This window comes from Echiichthys vipera, assembly GCF_963691815.1.
Source record: "Echiichthys vipera genome assembly, chromosome: 12".
NCBI classification, from domain to species: domain Eukaryota; kingdom Metazoa; phylum Chordata; class Actinopteri; order Perciformes; family Trachinidae; genus Echiichthys; species Echiichthys vipera.
In genome coordinates, this window is record NC_139837.1 from 8,011,058 (window position 1) to 8,021,505 (window position 10,448).

The 10,448-nt window shown below is 38.6% G+C and overlaps 1 protein-coding gene across 2 annotated transcripts; it reads left to right on the forward strand.

Annotated features, from left to right (window-relative positions):
* Window positions 1–2,081: 2,081 nt before the first annotated feature.
* Window positions 2,082–10,069, forward strand: LOC310954994 (protein tyrosine phosphatase type IVA 2-like). 2 transcript variants are annotated; one of them, XM_083924708.1, is made up of 8 exons: window positions 2,082–2,131; window positions 3,427–3,565; window positions 3,665–3,790; window positions 4,381–5,092; window positions 5,191–5,283; window positions 6,016–6,146; window positions 7,050–7,124; window positions 7,288–10,069. In XM_083924708.1, exons 4-8 carry the CDS (start codon window positions 4,997–4,999, stop codon window positions 7,397–7,399), a joined length of 507 nt encoding a protein of 168 aa, XP_083780834.1. In that variant the 5' UTR covers window positions 2,082–2,131; window positions 3,427–3,565; window positions 3,665–3,790; window positions 4,381–4,996; the 3' UTR covers window positions 7,400–10,069. The 2 variants fall into 2 exon arrangements, with proteins under 2 accessions (XP_083780834.1, XP_083780835.1); XM_083924709.1 differs by having other exon boundaries at window positions 2,104–2,131; window positions 3,430–3,565.
* Window positions 10,070–10,448: the final 379 nt, after the last annotated feature.

Sequence of the window (10,448 nt, forward strand, 5' to 3'; positions counted from 1 at the left end):
GACAGAGATGCCACACCCTTTATGTTGTTACACGCCCAAGGGGCTTATAGGGAGTAATGCAAATGTTGTTTTTAAAGGGAGCAACGTGTTCACATGGCAACAGACACAGAATTAAAATAGATTTAAACAAATGTAGTGCACCAGACTGTTTCAATGACTTGCTGCAACTGTTGAAATGTTTGAAAATAGAGGAATAGCATCAAATAAAATAGTAATTGAAAGATGAAAAATGTTATAATGTATTAAGTCACATATGTTAAACTATGCAAAGTGAAGACAAAATGTAGAGCGTAAAAGTGTTCGTAGGTTGTGAATATAAAGTTGTATTAGCAGATACATGATAGCCTAAACAGGATGGCAATGAAGGCACTGCAGAACGACAAAGAGGAAGGGAATATGGAAACGCCTTTGTTGGAGTGGTTAAATCATCAAAAGCACCAACATGTCTGACCGCTGTTGGCTGACATTAAAAGTATTTTAAATATTTCCTTCCTCACGGTCATATTCGGGGTGCCTGGATGGCCTTCCTGTTGATGCTGAATTCCTGTCTTCCAGGTTTCCAGCCTTTGCATTTTGGTAAATTCACTTTTGTTGTTGTAAACAGTAGATGGCAGCAAATGCATTCAACAGCAGCCTCATACGATCCTAGAGTAGCCTGTACTAAATACATACTGTGAAGGAAGTTAACATTTTTAGTTATGCCTGGATTGATAAAATGTGACATTAAGGGAACAGAGAACATCATCAAGTTTCAGCTATAGTTGCATGGATTCGCCTAACTTCACGTACTCTACTGCAAATTCATAAAATAGCACTTTTGTGAAAAATTAAGCAACTTAATGTGATGTAAGACTTCAGCAGAGCAATTTGTAAGCATATGTTTTTTAAATAAATGTATATAAATTTGTGAAACAAGCAGGAGACGATATCCATGGAGGACTAACCATGACTTAAGTCTCAATAAATAAATAAATGTATAAATAAATACAGGAATAAATAAATAAATGTATAAATAAATACAGGAATAAATAAATAAATAAATAAATGTATAAATAAATACAGGAATAAATAAATAAATGTATAAATAAAAACAGGAATAAATAAATAAATAAATGCAGAAATAAATGAATAAATAAATTATTGCATAAATGCTGAAATAGATAAATAAATAAATACATGCATAAATAAAGGGAACCTCCTACTCATTAACACATGGACACAGAAATGCATATATATATATATATATATATATATATATATATATATATATATATATAAATGTAGGTGAACAAAAATGTATAAATAAATGTAAAGCATTTATTTATTTTCCTACGTATTATTTTATCTATTTCTTAATGCATTTATTAATATATCTATTTATCCATTTAATAATTTATTTGTGCATTTATTTAGGATTTTATTCAGTCATTTATACATTTATGCATTCATTAATTCATTCCCGTATGACTGTATTATATTTCTGCATGTACTTATTCATTTCCGCGTTTATTTATTTCCGACTTATTATTTTATGTATATTTATTTATTAATGGGTTTATTGATTTATGTATTTATAAATGTAATAATTTATCCATGCATTATTTATTCATTTATTAATACATTTATGGATCCATTTATTTAGCTATAGATTTATTAATTTATTTCAATATGTCTGTATACTATTTGTGCATGTATTTATTTATTCCTGCATTTATTTATTTATTTTTCTACTCATTCTTTTATCTAATTATTAATGTATTTATTAATCTATGCATTTATAAACTTAATAATGTATTTATGCATGTATTCATTATTCTATTCATTTATTTATACATGTATTTATTATTTTATTCATTTATTTATACATTCATGTATGCATTTATTTATGCATTCATTTATTTATTTAGTGAGAATTCCGTCATGTTTAATCGTTCACAGATATCGGAAGTGTAGGCCACTTACAAAATAAGACGGCAATGCAATTTGTATTGGTCCTTTTATTATGGAAAGCTTTCAACCGGAAGTGAAGTTTCAATGTGGCTAGCTCGACGTCTCTGTTCAACATGTCTCCTTTGAAGACTCCTGTCCGTCAGTAGGAGCTTTGGGATTTGTCGCGAAACTACTGCGTTTTGTGAGTAGCTGTCGTGTGTGTTTGATGTTGTTGTGTTGTATAATGTGTAACTAACGTGTAACTAATGTGTAACTAATGTCGGATGTGTAAGCGAGACCGCTGTATCCGCTGTCATTTGGCTGTTATTGAGAACCGAGGAGCTCTTTAGCCTGGAAATGTCTGTTTAATCTGGGAACACGGTTGTTGTTGTTGACCTGGTTTCACACACATGACCTGGCCGGCGGCGGAGCCTCTAATGCCGGCAGCGGAGCCTCTAATGACGGTGGCGTATCTAAAGATGGCGTTGCTGCTGATAATTCTAGTAACGTTGAAAACGTTAAATTAACGTTAGAACATTTTCTGAACACCGCTAACGGTAACGACGTGACGTCATACAGTTAACTTAGCTGGCAGTGGCCTCGAGCAGTTTATTTATTTAATTTTATTTATTTATTATACTATTTATTTCTTCTTCTAGTTGTTTACTATATTTATATTTTTAATAGTAATTATTTTTTATTTATTTACAATTCACCTTCTGAATACCACTAACGGCAACGCCGTGACGTCACACAGTTAACTTAGCTGGCCTGGAGCAGTTTATTTATTTATTTATTTTTATTATTTATTATACTATTTATTTATTCAGTTGTTTACTATATTTATATTTTGAATAATTATTGTTTTTATTTATTTTGCAATTCACTTTCTGAATACCGCTAACGGTAACGCCGTGACGTCACACAGTTAACTTAGCTGGCCTGAAGCAGTTTATTTATTTATTAGTCATACTGTTTATTTTTTAATCAGTTGTTTATTATATTTATATTTTTAAATATTATTATTTGTATTAATTTATTTACAGTTCATGTAATTTAATTTCTTATGTTATTTTATTTTATATGTGTTTTAAACACATAAGCCTGCCTTGTTTGTAAATTTTGTTGAAAAAGAAAGAAAAGCCTGGAGCAGTTTGTACGCTGCACTGTAACTAACCGTTAAATGCTATTTAATCATGGTCGGCGACGCTCCATCTTTGAAACGTCGTGTTATTATTGTATAGACACAATGTACTGCCAAACTCCATAACGTTATATATATATTTATATTAAAGGTAGAATATTTAATGTTGCTTTATTGATAAACTCAGTCAGACTTTGTACGTTATACGTCAACCGTTATGTAGCATAATACACGGGCTAGCAACACATTAGCTCCCGTTTGTAAAAGGATTTTTAAAGTTGCTTTCTCATAAACACGTAAGTTAATGCAGGCGACGTTAACTGAGCAACAGTGACACGTTTTCCTTTACGCAGCAGGTTAGCAGCAAGCTAGCGGGCCGTTGTCAGCCAGGACCCAGAACAGCAGCATCATCATCAATGGTGTGTCTACATCCCGGAGCCGTCACATCTTCCTGTGTCCGCTCAATGAACCATCTCCTCAGCTCTCATCACGGTGAGTCACGGTACTTTACCACACTCCCATCTTTTTTTATTCTGTGGAAATTAGCAGCTAAACATCTCACTTGCTCTTGGATGACGCTGTCTCTCCCAGGCTGCACATGTATGGCGTTTGCGAGGCTCGGAGGGGAGTTTTGCCAAGCCCAGCACCTGCTGCTTATTGTGGACAAGTGAACAGGAGATACCAGCTAGGTGTAAACACTGCCATTGACGTGCACAGGTGGGTAGTAAAAATGCTGTCTGTGTCTTTATTCCTGTAGATCAGGGGAAGCCCAATCCTGCACCTGGAGGTATGTTTTAGGTCTCTCCCTGCTCTTGCACACCTCCAGGAGCAGGATTGAGTACCCCTGATGTAGATCATAAACAAATCTCAATTTACCATGTTATGTTATCCATGGGCAGCAGAGAATAAAGGTACACTGAATCAGGGGTGATACACATTCTGATTTAAGTACATGTCCAGTCCAACTATATGTAGCTAGTGATTTACACCATCATGTTATGTTATCCATGGGCAGCAGAGAATAAAGGTACACTGAATCAGCGGTGATACACTGATTTAAATACACGTCCAGTCCACCTATATGTAGCTAGTGATTAACACCATTCAGTGTTAGTCTATTTAAAGACAGGGAGACATTTGCATGAAGACAGGAGCCTATAGAGAAGTGGTTGTCAGATCTTATTTATGTTAGAATCACAGATAAAACACGTTACTGAGAATAAAAGGCATCTCATAGAGATCATAAAAAAACAAGAAAAAAAACAATATGGAAGGATACCTTATTGAGCGTCTCCATGTCCTTATAGGTCCTTACTGCCATCCTGTTCAACCCATATGAAGACAAGCCAACCTGCAGCCTGTCACCTGTCCCGGGGAGTAGGAGAGGCTTTGGTTTTATCCCAGGAGTTTGGTCACAGCTCTACTCCTCTCCTGCGTCTCTTTTCTTCGGCCTCTCTGATTCGTACGCGTCTTCTCTGAATGGGCTAGCAGATTTGAAAGAAAAGGAAGGACGGATCTTTTTTTCTGTCTTTTTTTTGTTTTCCGTTGGACTTTGAGTTTCCTCTCTCCAGCCTTTTTCATCCCTATCTGCTAGAGCGTTTTTTTTTTTTTAACCAGGCCAATTTTAGTTTATCCTTCATTGCCAAGAACAATTTAGATATTTATATCTGAGGAAAGTCTTTTATTTATTTTTTTATCCAGATGACTTTTTTGTCACCAAAAGAATAGAATACTTAGTCTTTGCTGATAAATCATACGACACCATTAGTCAGTGAAATTAATTGCGAGGCTTTTTTTCTTTTAAACAATCTGAAATATTTCACGTTGATCCCTTTGAAGACCCTGTCTCTTACTAGATTATTTGAATCCCAGAACTTTTCTGACCTTTTTTTCTGTATTAATAAACCTTTTGAGGGTCTAAAAATGAACCGACCGGCCCCAGTGGAGATCTCTTATGACTGCCTGAGATTCCTCATTACGCACAACCCCACCAACGCACAACTGGGAAGGTTTATAGAGGTAGCGCACATTTCTAATAATTAATTTATTGATTTTTAGTTGCGTTTATACAGGAAGCAACAGTGACACGCTGTGTTAAAACATGTTTTGATGTGCAGGATCTGAAGGCATATGGAGTAAACACCCTGGTGAGAGTGTGTGCTGCTACATATGACAAGACACCAGTGGAGCAAGAAGGCATACATGTCCTGGTAAGTGACACACACACACACCAGTTTAAGCCTACTCATCTACTTACTAAATACAAAAAGGTTTTGTTGTCCATCCATCTTCAACCCCTTGTCCCTATCGGGGTCGCTGGAGCCGATCTCAGCTGATATCAGGCGTGAGGCGGGGTACACCCTGGACAGGACGCCAGTCTATCACAGGGCACATAGACAAACAGAGACAGACAACCACTTACCCACACACCTACGAGCTTTTAAGAGTAATCAATTAACCTAACACATGCATGTCTTTGGACTGTGGGAAGAAGCCACTGGAGGGAACCCATGCAGACACAGGGAGCAAACCCCACACAGAAGGGCCCTAGCCAGGATTCGAACCAGGCACCCTCTTGCTGTGAGGCGCCAGTGCTAACTACCACACCACTGTGTTTGTTGTACAATAAAAAAATTGACCTAGCCATCAATAAACCAGAACATAATCTTCATCCACTTTGAGCAGTAGGTCTAGCATGCGATCAGATGATCTTTACTTAAGGTAACTGATGCAGGCATTTCCACGCATAGCAACTGAGCATTGACCAAGTGAAAATACTATAGACTCTTCTGGAACATTCTGCGTCCAGGAAGGGATTTTACTATCTTTCTGCAGCACAGAAACTCCTTCAAGGTGGACTCTGGACACTCAGTCAGTTTGGTTGTAACTGATAACATGTAATACCTTGATGAGCTCAAAGGACTACTTGTTATCCCCTCTAGGATTGGCCATTCGACGATGGTTCCGCCCCCCCAGAACAGGTGGTCGATGATTGGCTGAGCCTGCTGCAGGCAAAGTTTAGAGAGGAGCCTGGCAGCTGTGTGGCTGTGCACTGCGTTGCTGGATTAGGACGGTTAGTACGCACTAGACACGTGATTTAAAGAAAATGAAAAATACATTTGCCCAGTTTTAATCCTCTGTCCTTGTGTTAAATGTTTATTTGTCTCTTGTTTTTTGCCAAATATATGTTGAAAAATCTGTATCAGAGATTTCACCAAAATCCCTGTTTTTTTTCTCTTACGTAAAACGGTTTAAAATGTTTGATGACTCATCGTGCCCCTCAGGGGCGTTTACAACAGTTCATCAAGTTAAATGAGACCTTGGGCAACTACACTAGAGTAATTATATTAAACCGCACTTCACTGTTTTTGGGCCATAGTAGTTAACAGCAATATGGAGGGAGTTAGGAAGAGACGTGTGTTTGGATATTATTGGGCAAAAATGTATTTCCAAAACATTGTGGCCTCTGTCTGATCTGAAAACAGGTGTGTGTGTGTGTGTGTGTGTGTGTGTGTGCGCGTGACTTGCTTTTTAGCGGTTCAATTAAGAGAAGGAAGGATTTGATTGGAATCCCTCTTGTAACTGTACGCCGCTTAAATATTCCTTTTCCATGAAAACATTTCGAGTTTATCACATGAGCGGCTTGCCAAGATTTATTAATGTCTACCCAAATCCGATTTGTTTTTCCAGATATGCATGAATTCTGTTGAAAACTTGGCATTCAGTGCGGTAAAAACCTCTGGGTTAACCCTGTGGTATTAGATTTTCACTTCATGCCACGATGATCCGTAGCTACAGGGGCCTAAAATCAAATTTGGCATTAATTTGATAAAAAAAGGAAGCTGGAGCCAAAAGACAGAGCACAAACTGAGCTGAAATGCTGTTTTAAAGGAGGTGCTTCATACAGGGCCACAGGACTGTAACAAACAGATGGTTGTGATGTTTGTTTTTTTACCTATTTGTTGTTTGTCCTCAGAGCTCCTGTGTTGGTGGCTCTGGCTCTAATTGAGTGTGGGATGGAATATGAAGATGCAGTGCACTTCATAAGACTGTGAGTACGAAACATTGATTCTGCCGTTCTCCATTTTGCTAAACTCTTTTCATCTACCATATTATTCAGTACCATCCATATAATTGTGCCCACAGCTGTCATTGTATTTTTTAGCAATGTTGTTTTCTTGTTTTAAGCATAATGTCTCTTTTTATCTCGTAAGGAAGCGTCGCGGAGCGTTCAACTCTAAGCAGCTGCTGTACCTGGAAAACTACAAGCCCAAACTATGCCTGCGCACCAAAGACGCCAACGGACAGAGCTGCTGTATACAGTAGGAATCTACAACCCCATACATCTTCTTCACTGCAGCTTCATAGGAGACTTTCACCTTTTGATGTTAAAGGGAAAGTTGACATGTTTGGATGAATGTTTGAGTAACATTAAAACCTTTTATTCAAAGCAGTTCATGTATCTCCAAAAATGAAAGGACCTCATGTCAAATTTCTGAAAATCTCCTTGAAAGATAACCAGACATCTGATTTTACATCACAAATGAACCTAAATCGTTTTTAAAGTTTTAACTCCTGCTTTGTGTTCTGTGACCTCACATTAAAGGAAACAGGCTGCGTTTTAACCCTACGGGCCGATTCTGCACCATCAGTTTACTTCTATCTGAAGTTTTTTTTGTCTGTCTGACAACATTATGGACATGACGCAACACTCAAGTTCAACATTTTCTTTACCTTTTACTTGATCCGGTCTGTTTGTTATTGTGTCTAAACAAGTCTTGCTCAATGAGAATTCTCATTCTCTTACACACTGTCGAAATCAGCTTAATATTCAGCCAAGACAGTGAAAATCTTTAAGAGAACGCTCACTCACTCACTCACTCACTCACTCACTCACTCACTCATCTTAAACCGCTTATCCGGGGTCGCGGGGGCAGCCGCTCTAGCAGGGGACCCCAAACTTCCCTTTCACGGGCCACATTAACCAGCTCTAACTGGGGGATCCTGAGGCGTTCCCAGGCCAGTGTGGAGATATTATCTCTCCACCTGGTCCTGGCTCTTCCCCGAGGCCTCCTCCCAGCTGGACGTGCCTGGAACACCTCCCTAGGGAGGCGCCCAGGGGGCATCCTTACTAGATGCCTGAACCACCTCAACTGGCTCCTTTCAACGTAGGAGAAGGAGCAGAGGCTCTACTACGAGTTCCTCACGGATGGCTGAACTTCTCACCCTATCTCTAAGGGAGACTCCAGCCACCCTCCTGAGAAAACCCATTTCAGCCGCTTGCACCTCTCTCCAACTCTTACTCATCTTTCCAACCCTGACCTCTGGCAACAAGTTACCTCTCACAAAGATTTCTTAACGAGACTTCTCTGTGTGACGAAACTTGGATAGACACAATAACACACAGACCAGAATAAGTGAAATGTAAACACATAATGTCCTCAGACACTTATAATAGCAATCTGAGCCTGTCAGTTCAGAAACAAGCCCTTTTAGTGGACCTACACTGATGGTGTGTAATTGTCCCATATGATTACATTGCAGCCATTTTCAATGCTGCAGCGCTCTCACCCGATACTGGACCAGTGTCATGACTTGTTGTCCTCATTATTCACTAAGGAAAAAGACACGCGGAAATAGGGTCCAGCTTGAAAAACACTGACATTTCCCTTTATAGGAATTGCTAGAGGCTACCCCTAGCTAGTTATGTCATGCCTGTAACGTTACAGCAGTAGTGTTAGCAAACGGTCAAACAGAATTCATTCCAATTGTCAACCTCATTGTGAAATCAAGCTTGTCTCCCACGGTTCAATGTACAGCGACAATAGATGCTGTTGATGTGAGCCGATTTGATCTGATTTAAGATTACTTTGACAGTGGGATCAGACGTTACAGAAAAACTCTGTGTCAGTAATTAAGCATGTTTGGCAGTTGATTCATTCTTGTGATGTTAAACTGGTCTGCAGCTTGATATTTGTTCTGAGCTCCAACACTGCAAACGCCGAATAACTAGTATGTGCATTCAGAGGGGTGCTGGTTTATTGCACATCAATCCCCACAGAGGTTCAAACCGATCTGTTCATGCCAATATTTTCCTCACTGACCAAACCAATGTCCTGCAGCCAGAATGTGGCGCAGATGGTAGAGAGCTCAGAAAGCATAGAATATATGAGAAAATTAGCTGAAGAGGAGATTAAAAGTTTATAAAAATGTATAAATGTGACACATGCTGTATTAAATAACAATCCAATCTACCTACCCACCTACTGTGTGTCCCGTGTCAGAGTTACAGTCTGCTTCTCTAGAACTAACTTGTGTTGGCTGTAAATATTTGATGCTGTCCTTCGTATTGTCACCAAGGCGAGAGGGGCGATATGTTAAAAAGGTCATTCGGTGAATGTATTTATGAATGAACACTCAAAGGTTTTGGTAGATTGTCCCATTGGCTGTCAAACGTAAAGGTAAAATCATCACTGTTCATTCGGTGACCTCCACTTCACCATACATAACATAGTGTATGATGGAGCGGCCATAGAGTATGTGATATTCTTTCTTCTTACAATATATTAGTAGCACATGTTATATTGAGTGGTATTTTGATGACAGCAGTGCAGATTGTACTGTTCTTGGACTGATCATAGGCTCTATGTAAACACCCGAGCATGCACTTTTTAAGATGCTAAAGAAATAAGCCAGAATTAAACAAAGTGATACAAACATGTAGGTCATTTTGGTGCCCTGTGTTTTTGTCACTGAGCACTTCAAATGTACCAATGGGACAATCTCCTTAATACTTTCTGTATTCTCATCAAAACCACCATGAAACAGGACTCTGGAGCCAACACGGCTGCTGAAACATTCGTGGCCATAGTTCTTATCTCCGCCTCTGTACCTACAGTACTTAGCTGTCCGGTCGGCTGCTGTGTTCGTAAGATGCTGTCGGGTCTTTTTGTGATGGTATTGTTTTTCTGTACGTTTGATTTTCTTTCCCCTGTACCCGTGACCGATTTGTACCTGTTATTTATTTACTGATTTCACGGTGTTTCCTTGTGAAATGTCTGTCTGCTAGAAAATCCAAATCTAGCAGTCTCGTTGGAAAATTAAAGTGTTTAGTAATGTAACCGTTGCCTCTAGAAAATATTTCTAGAACAATGTGTCTTTCTGTCTTGTGAGTTGAACAAGGGGTTCTTCTTTATTTCACTGTCAAGCACTAGTGTACTAGTGTAGCACTGATCGGATCCACACTGAACACATAATCCAGAATACAGAATCAGGGTTCCTGCAGATCCTTAAAAAGCGGAAGTGGGATTTTACGATTCTTCTGACGTAATTGGTCTCAAATTGCAAAAATAATTGGTAACATTTAGTGTTTTAA